At 39.8% G+C, this 16,620-nt stretch overlaps 1 protein-coding gene across 1 annotated transcript; it reads left to right on the top strand.

The window, feature by feature from the left end:
- Positions 1–11,090: 11,090 nt before the first annotated feature.
- On the top strand, positions 11,091–12,165 carry LOC143881157 (Calcium-dependent lipid-binding (CaLB domain) family protein). Its single transcript, XM_077384146.1, has one exon. The coding sequence runs from the start codon at positions 11,141–11,143 to the stop codon at positions 11,990–11,992; it is 852 nt and encodes a 283-aa protein (XP_077240261.1). The 5' UTR covers positions 11,091–11,140; the 3' UTR covers positions 11,993–12,165.
- Positions 12,166–16,620: the final 4,455 nt, after the last annotated feature.

Below are 16,620 nucleotides of genomic sequence, written 5' to 3'. Positions count from 1 at the left end.
TTTGGATTGCTAAAATTCCCCAAAGTTATCGTCTTTGAATAAATAAACAGTTTTTAATGAAGTGGGGAGTGCCATCATCAAAACAAGAAGTGTTGTTTTAATGGGTTATAATGGTCCGGCAGTGGCATTCATTGACCTCCAATTCAACCATGGCTCATGCTAGTTTAATCGAGCCGTGGTTCCCCAATTGCTTGACCTGCAATGACACCTACTGCTTTTTCCAATTCGGCCAGGTCACCATGAGTGGGACTCCGACCATAACATAATAGACAGATCCAATATCTATAGAGACCTTCACAGATTGGATGGTTAGGATTATCCATGAGAGAGCATAGCCTGTCTACATCAGGCCAAAACAAATGAAAGGTTTAGATCATCCAATCATGTGTGCCCCATCATAATTTAATTTTACTGTGCATGCCTTGGCGCTAGGTGTACAACTCGGGTTGGGTTGGGTTAGGTAGAGACCAACCCTAGCCCAACTTGAGATAGCATTCCTCAACCCTAATCCGACCCAACCTGAGCCATGGGTCTAGGATGGTCACCATTAACGACCCAATTCCCGCCTATAAATCTCTCAACCCTAACCCGACTCATCTAACCCGTTTTTCCAAATCAGATTGGGTTGAGAAGGGTTGGGTTTGGGTTACCCTAGGGAAAAAAACAGAAAAAATATACAAAAGAAAAGAAAAAACATAACCTCATGATTTGAAAATCACGATAAACTTAGACGATAAACTTAGATGACGGAGGTTGGGTTCAGGTTGGGACGGGTGGAGTTGCCATGGTCTCAACCCTAACCCAACCCGAAATTAAATTGGGTTGGCTTTTTCCCAACCAACCTCCTGGAAATCGTAGCCCAATCCGATCCAAAACTGGGCTTGTGTACATGTTGAGCCCGATCCAAGTTGCACCCCCTACTACCCGGTTTTAAACATTGGTTTTGCCAAAATATTCCCTAAAATAATTGAGTACTGTACCTAAGACTTAGGTTTACTCTAAGAACAACTACCTTTTACTTTATTTTAAATGGAAAGAAACATTATCCGTGATCTGGTCAAACCTGCCCCTGTTATGGTTAGAAAATCAATGCTTCGCTAAGAACCCACCCCTGTTGAGGTTTATTGGATTTGCCTCCGGCTTAGTGGCACGTAAGTGGGGAGAGCGTTAATAAAATTATAAAGAGAAAGCATCTTAACCTCCCCCATTGACAATTGTAGCAAGTTGGGTCAACGGATGACATTGAGAGAGTCGCCCTCTATCAACATATATATTATCAGGGCTTTGCTAGGGACCACCGCATAAGGCATTTCACGGAACGAAATGCCTTACTAGGAGGATAGTAGTCTATTGGGTGTAGGCTATGATTATAATAATATGGTCCCTAGCAAATCCCTTATTATAATAATTCAAGTCATTAAGCAATTCTAATATACGTCGGATAGTAGTTTATTTCTACAGTTTTTATATGGTGCCCGACCATCAAGTACCGTCAAAACCATTTCTAGAGTTTTTATATGGTGCCCAACCACAAGTACCGTCAAAACGCTACCTCCTTGATATTTGAAAAAGAGGCCGCTGTTGGATCAAATATTAAGGGTGGTACTTTTGGAGTACCACCATCATGGGACTTGACAGTCGGGCATCATATAATTTCTCTTATTTCCAAGACTTGCTTTGAAATAGACTTACTACGAGGACAGAAGATACATATATTTGAAATGATATTTCTACCCTATTTCTCAGTATTTTTCGCAACTTTGGTTTCTCTATTCCTTATAGTGACTATTGTACGTAGAAATGCAGCCATTTTAAAGATAAAACAAACAAGAAGGGGCGGAAATGCTAGAAAGGTTTTAAAAATCCGATATATCAGCTGTATCTCGGAGTGTCAATGGACCCAGATGGTCTGATGGATCCGAACATAAATGGACGCACAAGGGTAAGGTCCAAAATTATTTAGGCTCGTCACCCAAACATAACTACAAAATCCGAGAGAGCATCCTTGATACACAAATACACTTCATATTCTTGTTCTTTTGCGTGAATTTATGAGTGTTATTTTTGTAATATTTAATAATCATACTAGAAACGACAAACAACATTTCATTTTTTGCTTTTCGTCGCTCTCTCTCTATCTCTAGTCTGTTCATAACTGTGTACAACCTAAGTAGGGCCTAGGACACTCGAATGGACAGTTAGTTTTTTATGTGACATGTTTGTGAATTCCCACTAGGGGTGGACATGGTTCGATTCAGTTTTGAGGCATACCCAGAACCGAACCATATATAATCGGTTCCCTAAAATTGGAACCAGAACCGAACCATATAAGTTTGGAACCGAACCGATCCAGAACCATATATAATCGGTTCAGTTCTGGGTTTACCCAACCGAACTACAAACAGCCAAACAGGTATATATGGACTACAAACAGGCCCTATCAAACAGGTCCTATCAAATAATATGTGAACATATATGGACTACAAACAGGTATATATAACCTGCATATCAAAGTTTTGGGCAATTCCTAATATACATTATCCAATGCATATCAAAGTTGGGATAACATTTATATATGAACTACAAACAGGTCCTATCAAATTATATATGAAGTTTTTTTTTTTTTTTTTTTTTTTTTTTTTTTTGTAAGCTGGGGTTAGGCAAGACCCCGACCAGAATTCATTAAAGGAATAACAATTACGATCTGAGATACGGGACTCCATTGGAATCATTTCTTACAATAAAAGAGAGATTGGGGAGGACATGAGAAGGGTGTATTTCCACACCTTTGAAGGGACAGTCATGCTTGGAGAGATAGTCAGCAACTTGATTTGTTTCCCTCCAAGAATGCGCCATTTGCCAATTTGTGAATCTAGCTAGAATCAACTTGATTTGAGCTAGAGTTTTCCTTTTCTTCCAAGGACATTTGTATTCCCCTGCTATAGTTTTAACTGCTATTTGCCTATTTGAGAGTCGGATTCGATCCATAGATCCCTAATACCTCTGTCCTGAGCTAGCTCTAAACCCTTTTTTATAGCTTCAATTTCCAATTCGTTGATCGTTTCTGCTGCTGTATTGATGGAGAAGTAGCTATCGATTTCCCCCAGGTGGTTCCGGATAATTCCTCACATCCCAGCATTACCATCAACTAAGGATGCATCAATGTTCAATTTAGATGATCCTACGATCGGGGGCTTCCAAGAATAGAATATTGGATTTTTATCTTTGCAGTGTAGCAGGATGTTGAGATTTTTTGCGATTTTCCGGTTCAGCTCAGATGGGGCATCATCCAATTTCATATGCCCAAGCCTACATTTAAGATCAGAGAGAATAGTATAGAGAACACTTTGCTTATGAGCAGTGGAATTCTCAAATATTCTTTTGTTTCTTTCAGTCCAAAGATGATGGATAGTTGCACAAAATGCGATCCTGAGGGCTATGGCAGTTTGACCCCTTCCTTTGAATGAGTTTTGAATACACTCTTCTTCATTTTGGATAGATTTTTTCGGTCTTCTTCTTTTAGTGAACCTCCAAAGAATCGATCGCCATACCCAGCTTGAGTTCGAGCATGCAAAAAAGAGATGATGATGAGATTCAATTCCATGATGGCAGAGGGGGCAGTGGAAATTTCTTTGAGATCCAAGGAATGATAATCTATCTCTGGTGCTAAGCTTTCCATGGAGAGCCTGCCAAGTAGTTAGACTATGACGAGGGAGGAAACCATTAAACCAAATAGAGGAGCACCAAGTAGCAGCAGGTTTCTTTACACGGATCAGGTTCCAGGCACTTTTGTAAGTAAAATTCCCATCTATAGTTGGCTTCCAGACTACCTGATTTGGTTCATGAGGCACAATGATATCTGATTTGAGAATAGGAATTAGCTCTGCATAATGGGGGCCTGATAGAGAATCATCCCAAATATCCTCATGAATCAGCTTGTCCACTGTAGTGTGTCTTGGAATGGTCGTGATGAAGGAATCGACCGAAGTTTGACTATCTATAGGCCCATTCGGATGCCAAGGATCCGTCCAAAAATTCAAATTTTTCCCATCTCCGATAATATAACAGACATGGCTTTTAAAATCATCTCTGCTGTTGAAGATAGTTCTAACTCCCCACGATGTATTGCGAGGAGTGCTCATTTGCCAGAATTTTTTCTCTTTGATGTATTTGCTGAAGAACCATTTAGCCCATAAGGAATTCTCGTTGGATATAAGTTGCCAAACTTGCTTCCATTTAGCCGCCTTGTTTGCATCTCGAGCTAATCTGAGACCCAAGCCTCCTTCCCCCTTTGGCATGCATATAGTATTCCACGAAAACGAATGGAAGCATCTAGTAAGATCAGGGCCCAACCAAAAATCACAATTGATTTTATCAAAATCAATTGCATCCAGAACAGAGGAAGGTTGGTTGAAAGCTGCACTCCAAAAGTGTTGGAAAGAGGACTTAACCGATTTAGCAAGTTCAATTCTGCCCGCTCTCGATAAGAATTTATTGGACCAGGAGGTGATTCTTCTTTTCAATTTATCGAGAATGGGGTTGCAATCTTTTATCAACAATTTGGTTGTGATAAGGGGAAGACCCAGATACTTAATGGCAGAGTACCTTCTTTGAAGCCCAGGACTGATAGGATCAGAGCTTTTGAAATTCTGTCAGTTCCGGAGAAGAAAATTTCACTTTTCCTTATATTGGCTTCAAGACCAGAACATTTTTTGAACCTGAGCATGCTTTTTTCCAAACCTCTTGCTGATTTCAGGGTAGGTTCAGCAAACAACATTACATCATCAGCGAAGAAGAGGTGAGAAATAGTTAAATCTTCTCTGGTGAAAGGGGTGTTGAATTCACCTCTCTCTAGATTTTCTTCCAAAATTGTTGTAAGCATTTCCATGACTAAGTAGAAAAGAAGAGGAGAAAGGGGATCGCCTTGCTGAAGCCCATTTGAAATTTTGAAATGCCCCCGGGGGACTCCATTAATGAGGACAGAGAGAGGAGGAGTTTTTATGCATTGGGTTATCCAATTACACCAAATGGAGTTGAAACCAAACTTTGCCATGAAGGTAAGGAGAGACTCATGATTAACATTATCAAAAGCCTTGCGGAGATCCATTTTCAAGCACATAGCAGGGGAGGCACTTTTCCTATGAAAATTATGACATAAGTCTTGAGATAGAAGGATATTGTCTGGGATTGATCTTCCTCGAATAAATGCAGATTGGAACGGACTGATGATCTTGTCTATCACCTTCTTCAGCCTGGTGGCCATAATTTTTGAGATTGTTTTATAGAGGAAATTGCACAGGGATATTGGACGAAACTGATCAGGGGAGACTGCTCTGTTGCTCTTCAGAATCAGAGAGATAAAAGTATTATTTGCCTCAGGGAGAAGAATTCCAGTTTTGAAGAAGTGTAGAATTGCTGCTGTAATGTCCTTGATTAGGTACCAAAATTTTTGGAAAAAATCTCCATTAAACCCATCCGGTCCCGGAGCTTTATTTCCATCTTGATACATTATAGCCTCTTCAATTTCCTCCCCAGTGACCTGCCTTGTTAGCCAATCTGTATCTTCATTAGATAGCTTGTTTAGAGGATCAGGAATGAGATGTCTATTATCTCCAATATCAGGGTTATTAAGGATTTTGTTGAAGAACTCCACAAATCCTTCTTCAATTACATCTGGGTTTGTGTCAAGATCATCATTTTGCATTTCAATGACCCTGATGAGGTTTTGGTTTCTCTTGGAGTTCAATGCAGCATGAAAAAAGGAGGTGTTTGAGTCTCCTAAGTTAAGCCATTGGATTCTGGACTTTTGCCTGAAAAGAGCTTCTTCTTGCCTTGCAGTTCTATTGAATTCTTCTTTAATACTCTTTTCTTCATTTTTGAGAAGGTAATTTGAGGGATCTCTAGCAATTCTCCCCTGAACATCCTCCAACTGTTGACAAACAGTGGGAAGGCGAATGTCTATCCTTCCAAAGAGATCCCAATTCCATTTTTGGATTGCTATTTTGGTATCTTTCAGTTTCTGAATTGCTCTGAACATCGGATTCCCACTGATTTTGGTGTTCCAGACTCTCTCAACCTCAGCATATAAGGAAGTGTCATCTAACCACATGTTAAGGAAGCGAAAGTGCTTTGCCCCTCTGTTTTCATATCGAGTTATATGAACGACAATAGGGGAATGATCAGAATTGCCAGGATATTTATATTCAGCAAAGGAGGCAGCATATTGAAACAACCATTCTTCATTTACTAATGCTCTGTCCAATCTCCTTAGCTTGAGATTCTGAGAATTATTGGTCCAGGAAAGAGTTTGCCCGATACTCTGGAGGTCACTGAGAGAGCAGGCGTCAATGAATTGGTTGAAATCATCCATATCCTGCTGAATAGGGCCCGCACCGCCATACCTCTCATTTGAAAATCTTGTAATGTTAAAGTCTCCCAGGAGGATCCACGGGAGATGAATATTTTGAGAAATATTTTGGATATCTTCCCACAAAATTTTCCTGTCTACACCTTTATTATGAGCATAAATTGCAGTGAAATTAAACCGATGAGTTGAGGCGAAGTATTCCACTTCTCCATGAACAAATTGTGACGAATTGGGATAATGATAACTCTGACCACTGCAGGGTCCCATAGAACCCAAATTCTGGCCTTAACACAGTGGTTAAGATTTGTGTGATAGTTCCAATTCCCATAAATATCATTCATAAATGGCTGAACGAAGACAGGAAGAGTTTTTGTTTCAAGGATGGCAAAAAGGGGGAGCTTATTTCTCTCTATGATATTTTTGACATCGTCCCTTCTAGTGCTGGAGCAGAGGCCCCTAACATTCCATACCCCAAGCTGACCATTGGATTCTAGCGAAGTGAGATTTTGGTCAGATGATCCATCTGCATTTCCTTTAGAATCGGTCCTTGTGATTGTATCCGGTGGTTCTTCTTCTATCCTCAAATCAACAATTGCGGAATCAATGACGAAATTCAGAGCCATGTCTACAATTACAGAATCAGATACAGAATTCAGGGCCATTCCGTGATTATCAGTTACTTCCACTTCAGAGTTTCGATTACTTTCAGCTAAATTCTCCTTGAGCTGCTTATGATTGGTGACCTTCTGTCTTGAGTCAAAAATTTCCTCCGTTTCCATGTCTTGATAGTCTCATTTGGGGAGGGGGTTTCCTCTTCATCTGCAAGGGCTCCAAAAACTATTTTTTGTCTGAACAGCTCTGTTTTGGATTTTGGTTTTTGCTGCTGGGGTAGATGGCGGGCCATGTCCATTGGCATTTTTGTCTGTTTTCTCTGGGTTTGTTCCTTTTTTTGGGTGTTTCTTCTCCACTTCCCCTCCTCCTTTTTTACTTTGGTTTTGATCTGAGGTTTTAACCGGCCTCCATTCCTGTCTGACTTTGGGCTTAGCCTACTGATGATTTTTTGGGCATGCCTCGGAGACATGGCTAAAATTATATATGAAGTTATGAACTACAAATTTGGGCAATTCCTAATATCCATTATCAAATTTGGCATAACATTTATTTATGGACTACAAACGGGCCCTAATATCCATTATCCAATCCAAAAATCAAATTAAACCAATTCCTCAAGTAAGTAAGGTCAATTCTCGGTTCCGCGATCCCAAACCCAGAACCGAGGTCAGTTCTCGGTTCCATGATCCCAAACCCAGAACCGAACCGAATATCCACCGGTTCCAAATTTTCTGAACTTGAACCGAACCGAACCAAATGTGCCGGTTCGGTTCTGTTCCCCGGTTCGAACCGGAACCATGTCCACCCCTAATTCCCACCATGGTTTTAAATTTTGGTTTTAGTATGCATTTCGGCCCTCACCCAAACTGAAATTTTGAAATTTTGGTCAAAATGGGGTACACAATTTAAAAAAATATTTTATTTAAAATCAAATTTCGGCCGAAATTTTGGTAATTTCGGTTGGAATTTCGGGGAAATGGCTATATAATTTAATAATTTGTGATTTTTGGGTTGAATTTCTGAAAATTTCGGACGAAATTATAGAACACAAAATTTCAGACCAAATTTCGGTCCGAATTTTTGGATTTCGGTTGAAATTTAAAACCATGATTCCCATATAAAATATATGAGTACAAAAAAGCAAAGTGAGGCCCACTTAAATGATCTACACCATTCATTTGTGATCCTAACCAGTCATGAATATATTTTGTGTAAAATAGACTGCTCAAGAAGTGCAACAAACGACAGTTGGGAAGCCTACACAAATCGAAAGGTTAGAATAATTCTACGGAGAATACAACTATTGCAATGGGAACAACCAAATTAATGGTTTAGATAATCCAAACAGTTTAATCTGTTATCGTCATGGAACACACTTGGCACAATTTGGACATCTTTTTAGTTTGATATAACATAGTAGGCTTATTTTAGGGAAGTAATATATCCGCCTCTTTAGATCACCAAGAACACCCCCTGTCAGTGTATCAATGACTAAAGAGGCGCTCTTGTACTAATGTCAGAAAAATTCAATGTCCCTGATTGCCACAAACACTGACAGGGGTGTTCCTGGTGATCAAAAGGGGCGGATATATCACTTCCCTTATTTTATTTTATTTTATTTCTTCTTTTCAGATAGGGATTTGCTAGCCAATTTCTCTTAAAGCCATTTCGCGGTTGGCTTTTGCATGTGAGAACAACCACACAGGTTGACTTTTTGGAGGGTTTTGTCTTACTCATTTGATTCATCTGAGATGGCAGTTCTCACATGCAAAAGCCAGCCGTGAAATAGCTTTCCACGAAATTGGCTAGCAAATCATTTGAATGGAATTTGCTAGCCAATTTAGCAGAAAGCTTTCCCTGTTGGCATCTGCATGTGAACAGCCACACAGGTTGACTTATGAGAAATGCTGTATTCAAGGGCACCCTTGCAAAAAATCAACTACAAGGGGCGCCCATTAGACCATCTCACTAAAGTATAGTTATTATTCCTCTAATTTTATATTTTTCTGTGCCATTTTAAATGCAATTTGATGAGGTGGTCCAATGGGAGCATCCTTGTAATTGCTTTTAGCAGAAGTAGCACCTTTGATATTTGATCGAACAAGCACCTCTTACTCTCTTAGAAAGTGTCACGGTGTTTTGTTTTTTTTGAAAAGGGCAACAAATATATATATATATATATATATATATATATATATATATATATATATATATATATATATATATATATATATAAACAGAACCGAGGTGGTCCTGAAGGAACAAAGATAATACAAAGATAGCAGTACAATAATTCAAGGAGGTAGATAGTCAAAGCACTCAAACGCGGCCCGAAAGACTCCTTTCTTGGCAAGGGTGTTGTATCAAATAGGCATGCACCCATGCTAGGTATAAAACTCCAGATTATTATGCTTTTATAGAGGAATGCTAAATTGAAGAGTGCCCTTGGTGACGTGGGAAATCGTATTTATTATATTTTTAACAATATTGTAAATGCACTTTGGTGACATGGGTCCCATAGGGGCGTCCTTGCGGCTGATATTTGCAATGGCGCCCTTTGTTTTAGCATTCCTCTTTTTTGTAGGATTTACTAGGGAATTTTGCAGAAAGGCATTTCGCAGATGACTTTGCACTAGAGAACAACCACACAGGCTCACTTTTCAGCAGATTTTGTCTTATTTAATTCATCTGACGTGGCTGTTCTCCAATGAAACAGTCAGGTGTGAAATTTGGTAGCCCCCCCCCCCCCCCCCCCCCCCCCACACACACACACACAGTCATGACGGTAACAATTTCCCTACAAAATTCCATTTGTTTATAAGTATAGGAAGGGCGTATCTATCAATTCTTTCTTATGCCGGCCCATAGATTGCGACCATTTAAAACCAATGATTTTTTTGGGTGATGATAAATTTGAACCCCTGAGGATAATTCGCACCTCTTATAATATGAGTAGACTTCAAAAAGCGTTAAAAGTCTGCCACAATTCACGTTATAAGGTGCGATTATCCTATAGAGGGTTCGAATTTATCATCTCTTATTTAAAACCATGATTAAGTAGTCTAAACATACCCATAAAAAAAAGTAGTCTAAACATTTTGATTAGTGTTGACTGGAAATCAGTGCCCGCCTGCATTTGGGAGTTGTCATATAATTTGGCAGGTGAAGTGATATATTCTACCCCCACTACTGAATTTATGACCATGGTTTTAAATTTCGGCGGTCCGAAATTTCGGATTTCGGTGGAGACCGACACCGAAATGCATCAAAACCGAAACGGTTATTTATTTCGGCTGAAATTTCGGAGTTATGGTCAAAATTTTGTTTTTTCCGAAATTTGACCAAAAAATCTGTTTTTTTAATATTAATTTAATTTTTCACCGAAATTTAATATGGAATAAAATATTCGTTTCGGGTTATGTACCAGATTTCGACGAAAATTTCGAAATTCCAAGGGCCGAAACCGGTACCGAAACCGAAATTTTAAACCTTGTTTTATGACTACTCTTTTACACTAAGAGTGGGCTGCCCGAAGTAACAATATGAGCCAATATATCAAAGGGCAGGCCTCCTTATTTTGCGGACCACGAGAGCGCCTTCCCATACGCGTAAAAAGTTCACGCGTTTGATGATGGCACAAAAATATATTATGTCCCGGATATGGGATATGCTCGTCTCGAATATGGATTGTTTTGTCCACCGGCTTTCCTCGGTCACCTTCCAATTTTAGAGTCGCTAGTCTAACAACCATCTAGAAGGTCAACCGCCAGCTGGCGGTCGGAAATTGGGAGAAACTACGAGAGTACCCCAGCTGGCTTCTGGATCCTGGGTTAGTCTGGACTGTGAATTGACGAAATCACCGTCCTGTCGTTATCAAAACTCCTTCGTGAGCCCATTACCTTAAACTTATAAACAAGGATATTTTCGTCATTTCAGAAAGCCCTCTTTACCCACACCACCAACAACCTCAAATTTTCCCGAATGTTCCCGTGAAGGCTACAACTGTCTTTTACCCGACCCAGATGGGAAAAGGCATCCGTAATTATAAAAAAAAATCGATGGCATTCTCAAACCCTAAACCCCTTCCAGTCCTATAAATACCCTTTCTTTCAACCTCTCAACCACACACAAATCTTTTCTCCAGTACCCCTCCTTTTGATAATGGCACCCCTTGAATTGCAGATCACCATCCACTCTGCTAAGGACCTCAAGAACGTGAATTGGCGATACGGCGATCTCAGACCCTACGCAGTCGTATGGGTGGACCCCAAAGCCAAGTGTTCAACAAGGGTTGATGATGATGGCGACACGTGTCCTGTCTGGGATGAAACCCTGACCATCCCTTTACGTGATCGTCGGATCGATGACTCGATCCTATTCATTGATATCGTCCACGCTAATGCCGATGAGAATGTTAAGCCTCTCATCGGCTCGGCGAGGTTCCAGCTTAGGGAGATCGTCGAGACCGTCGGATTTGGCGAGAAGTATCCCAAATCTTTGAAGCTAAAGCGTCCATCTGGCCGGCCCCAGGGAAAAATGGAGGTCACAATTATGGTGCGGGAGCCTCAATATTATGGGGCTCCAGCACCTGCCCCAGGCACATATGTGCCACCATACGGGCAGGGGACGAGGGACTACCAATATGGGTATGCCCCTCCTCCCCAACCTACCCCATATGGTGCGGGCCCACCTCAAGGGTACTCTACTGCCCCACCTCAAGGGTACCCTTATAATGCTGCCCCGTCCTACGGGCAGCCGACTTATGGGCAGCCGGCCTATTCGGAGCCAGCTTATGGAGCGGGGCCGGCTTATGGGGCGAGTCCGGCTAAGAAGGGGAGCAAGTTTGGGGTTGGGACCGGATTGGCCGTGGGTGCGGTAGCAGGGGTTTTGGGTGGTCTCGCACTAGCCGAGGGTGTGGACTACGTAGAGGACAAGATAGCTGATGATGCGGCCGATAAGGTCGAAGATGATTTGGGTTATGATGATGGGGACTATGATGGTGATGACTACTAAAAGTGTGCATTTGGTACCTCTTCTCCATCTAAAACTGTTGTTTTTGTTTTTGTTTTACATGAATTGGGTGTCAATTGCAAAATATACACAAGAGCATCTGTGTATGAAGCCAATCTTTGCACCCAGTGAATGATCTCATCCGTTCAATAAATAGACAATTTTCTTTCTTTTTATTTTCTTGTTTTTGGGCACTGCCCAAAATTTCTATTTTTTCAAACTTTGATCAAATGAATGTAAGCATATGATCTATGCACTTTCGGAGCTTTGGGCGGTCTAGATCGATGGGCGTGTGGACCCCACTGGGTGACATACAATCATACATTGAGTTTTGGTGTTTTCCTTTATTTTAGAAAATGAAAAAGGTGAAAAATTTTAAAATGATTCCTTAATGTGGAAGCAAATGTTGAGTCATATTCATATAAAAAAAGAATAAATAAAGGATGAGCACAAATTTAAAAATGATTCCTTAACGTGGAAGCAAATGAGAGTCATATTCAGTTGAGTGGCAGGATACAAAAAAAATAGAATAAATTAAGGGGAATGATATCCCCCCCCCCCTAACATTTTTAAAGGCTTCAAAAGTACCACCCTTATATTTGATCCAACAGCCTCGTAAAAAGTGGGCAGCTGTTGGATCAAATATCAAAGGCGGTACATTTTTACTATTAGAGGGTGGGCGCCACCTTTTGGTCATTGATTGAACACGTCCATTTGACATTAGCAAGATACAGACCGTTCATCTAGCTGACCCTGCAATGATACCAAAACCATAACCGCAATCCAAATGGATGAATCTAAATGGTGTGGGTGTCCCCACCTATGATTGATCTGAACCGTCCACTTGGCGGCCTTGCTTTGAATCTCCTATGTCGGAATAAATCAGATCCCTACTGAAGAACCAAAACAATGTCTATCAAATGAGTGATTCAGATCCATCGAAGGTGGGACCACACTGTACTCAGTGCAGTGTGGTCCCACGCTAACAAAACACCCTCTTGATTAGGTAAGAGGGGAAGTCACTTTTACTTTTATTGCAATGATAATCTTTGATGATTTATAAAGAATGAGTGGGCCTTTTACAGAGTCTCTCTCTGGATGTTGGAATCGGGTATCGGTATCCGATGCCGGTTTGGGAGATTCCATCGTTTGGTTGCATTTACTAAATGGAGTGGGAAAGAATATTTGACTCCCACCGGAATTAACGTGGGAATATAAGGTGCGTTTTGATACCCGCCCATGGGTGGTATTCTGATTCCCGGAAACGTGAGAAAAAAATAGGCGTTAAATCTCCGTACGATTTAGGCTCGAAATAATAGGCGTTAAATCTCATCGGTTCTCCTCTATTTCTTAGTCTCTGCAAATCAATCCAGATCTCTCCGCGCCGGCTCGCTATGCAAATCCAAGTTACCAGGTATGAAGCTCTCTCTCTCTCTCACACCCTTTTTTTGTCAGAAAACAGTCTCTCTCCGCGCCCGCCAAAATCCACCTCCAGAACCCACCTCGAGCCCTGATTTTTCATTCCTATGAAAATCCCCTCCGATTCCAAAACGCAAAACGGAGTGTTTTCGATCCTATGAAACCCAAATATGGGTACATCTCTCTCTCTCTCTCTCTCTCTCTCTCTCTCTCTCTCTCTCTCTCCGTTTCCAGACAAAAAACAAAGTGAGCTGCTTTTATTGCTATTATGAGCAGTGATGTGCTGTGATCTATTTATGGATGAACGGTTGGATCTTGATCAGGTAGTTATCAATTTATCATGTACAAAAATTGCACACGATAAATTTCCTAGAACGCTAAAACAAAAAACACCATGTAATTAATTCTTTTTAGGCTGCACTCCTCGTTTTGATATTGGCAGCCTCCCTTTTGTTTCAAGAGTAAAAGCACGGAGCACTATCTGTAGCATATAATTTATTCTATCCATGACATGGGAGATTAGAAGAATGAAAAAGAGAAATAAAAAGAACGCTCTAAACCACACAAGAGCAGAGAAATTGGATGCCCAACCTAAACCACCCACCAATAGCTGACTTGTTTATTTTAAGTTCAGAATAGAAATACATACAACATGTAGTCAATTACAATAGTTTCACAAGAATCTCATCAGTAAAGAATGGATATAAGAAGTATCCCTTTTTCAAAGTGACATGTAGCATGAAAAAAAAATGAAGCTTCCCTTTTAAAAGTTGCTCTTTAAACGAAGTATCCCTTTTACAAAGAGGCATGTGGCAAGAAAAAGATGAAGCTTCCCTTTTAAAATTTGTAGTTTTATAATTTTCATTTGGTTGAGTTGAAATAAGTTGTATTTTTTAAGATTGTTTTCTACATTATTTGAAATAATTGTTGAAAATTTGATTACATTCCAGCATTGCTCTAGACGGTACCAAACACTAGAATGGGAAACACGATTGATTCCCAAGATAAATTTCAGGGCTTACACAAACACTAGAATTGGAATCATTATCCGTTTACAGGGGGGAATTAGAATTGGATTGGCATGTGATACCGATACCGATTCCTGATTCCGGCGATCCAAACGCACCCTTAGGTGATAAACATAGAATCTAATCTAGATAACTATCGAAGGCGACTATCCTAATCTAACCTAGTTGTCTAATTTATCTAAGAACTTCCCTATTCCACACAGATGATCCAACGGTGAGATCTCAATCCAATCCAATGGTGATATCTCACATATTCTAACAAAGTGTCTTCTATGAAGATGCAAAGTTACTTTATTTTTAGGGATTTGCTAAGGTCCATCACAAAAGGCTTTTCACGGCTGGTTTATTGCACAGCAGACCAGCCACCTCGTGAATGGAGACAAAAGATGTTGTCTCCATTAACAAGGTAGCTGGTCTGATGTGTGACAGACCAGCCGTGAAAACCGTTTTGCGATGGACGCTAGTAATTCCCTTCTTTTTAACATGTTCCTTGATGAAAAATATACTTACAATTATGAAAAGATCTTACATTGCGTGTGCACGCATAAAGTCCAGTATTTTTAAAAAAGGAGGCTCCATTTCATAAAATGATCCAAACCGTTCATTTGTTGGGCCACAACCTAATTAAATAGGTTGTGCAATAAATCCTCTCCATAGGATGATCCTAACCTAGTGATCTGCAAAGGTCTCTCTACAGATCGGAGGGCTAGGATCATCCTATGGAAATGATTTTCGGGGTACAGAAAAGTCTGTTTCTATTGTGGCCCAACAAATGAACGGTTTGGATAATCCTGTGAAGTGGGCCCCAACGTACTTGTTGGAAAATACCGGACACACCATATAAAATCTCCTATTATGGCAACTAGCTCGGGGCGAAGAAAAAATATGCTTTAAAATTAAAAATATCTCCATGCTTCTGTTAATAAAGAAAAATAAAACTGTTAATAAAATGCATTATAAACCATGGTGTTACATGAGATGTTTTATTATTCTTAATATATTCAAGAATTTAAAACCAAAGGTATTACAATCTTCACCTATGACCATGGAAATGGAAACAAAAATAAGGAATGAAATCCAGCACACAACAGTACCACCATTCTTTCCACTTATTCTAGGCATATCATTACACATGTTAAGAAGTCCTCTTTATTTAGAATTTTAAGTCTAAAAGTAAAGCAATAAAACATTTGTTTAAGTCTCTTCGGTAAAACTATTATTTTAGTATATTAGGAGAGGGTGAGCTTTGGAGCAAAGGTAAGGTTGCTCCATTGCGACTGGTCACGGGTTCGAGTCACAGAAACAGCCTCTGCAAAGCAATGGCGGGAGCCTCATGCACTGGGCCACCTTTTTTAAGGTTTGTAAAATGCAAATGGGTGTAGATATTATATAATTAAGGAGGCTAATCATGGTTACTATTTGCTAAGGCCCTATCTGTTTTAAATTTTGAGAACCGATTGTGAATACAATAATCAGTTTTGGACTCATATCAGTTCTAAAAATACAAAACAAAAGAGGGGAAAAGGACGTGAATTTTGACAACCAATTGTGAATATCCAATAATTAGTTTTGGACCCATATCTGTTCTAAAATTCCAACTCAAACAGGGTAAAAGCATTTGGAATTTGAGAACCGATTGTGAATCCAATATGAGTTTTGGCCCATTATCCGTTCTAAAAATCCAAAACAAACCGGGGAAAACAGGACCGGTTGTGAATCCAATAATCAGTTTTGAGCCCATTATTGGGTCTAAAAATCTAAAATAAAAAGGGGGAAAGCAATTGGATTTTGAGAGGCACGGTTTGTTGCCTGCAATCTGAAAAAACCTTATGTAAATGCAATTTAGAGCCAAACAGCACCCAAAATGCATTTGGGTTGTATTTGGGTTGCTCATCCAATCTGACTAGAAATGTGAGGATGAAATATTATATAAGGTTTGTAAAATGCTTCTATGAAGCATGGTAATGAAATGATAGTGAGAAAAATGAAAGAGTTCATGTGTGCTGTGACTGCAGTTCCTTTAAACAATCCTCTTATGTGGTTGTTGTAGCAGATAATTAGACATGTTAAGACGGATTCTTTCTTAACCATCCTTAAAACAAATTTCCATGGATTGTTAATGATTTTTTAAAATTTAAATATAATTCACGAAAAATATTTTTTTCAGTAAAGAAAATATATTTT

The sequence above is a fragment of the Tasmannia lanceolata genome, unplaced genomic scaffold (genome assembly GCF_043159265.1).
Source record: "Tasmannia lanceolata isolate RefF3 unplaced genomic scaffold, GAP_Taslan_0.1 ptg000007l, whole genome shotgun sequence".
Taxonomy (NCBI): Eukaryota; Viridiplantae; Streptophyta; class Magnoliopsida; order Canellales; family Winteraceae; genus Tasmannia; species Tasmannia lanceolata.
Note: the sequence above shows the minus strand (reverse complement) of the source record. Positions and strands in the feature narration are given on the sequence as shown.

Bases quoted from the DNA above. Each gene is read 5' to 3' on its own strand.
- LOC143881157 (XM_077384146.1), top strand. From the start codon at position 11,141: ATGGCACCCCTTGAATTGCAGATCACCATCCACTCTGCTAAGGACCTC.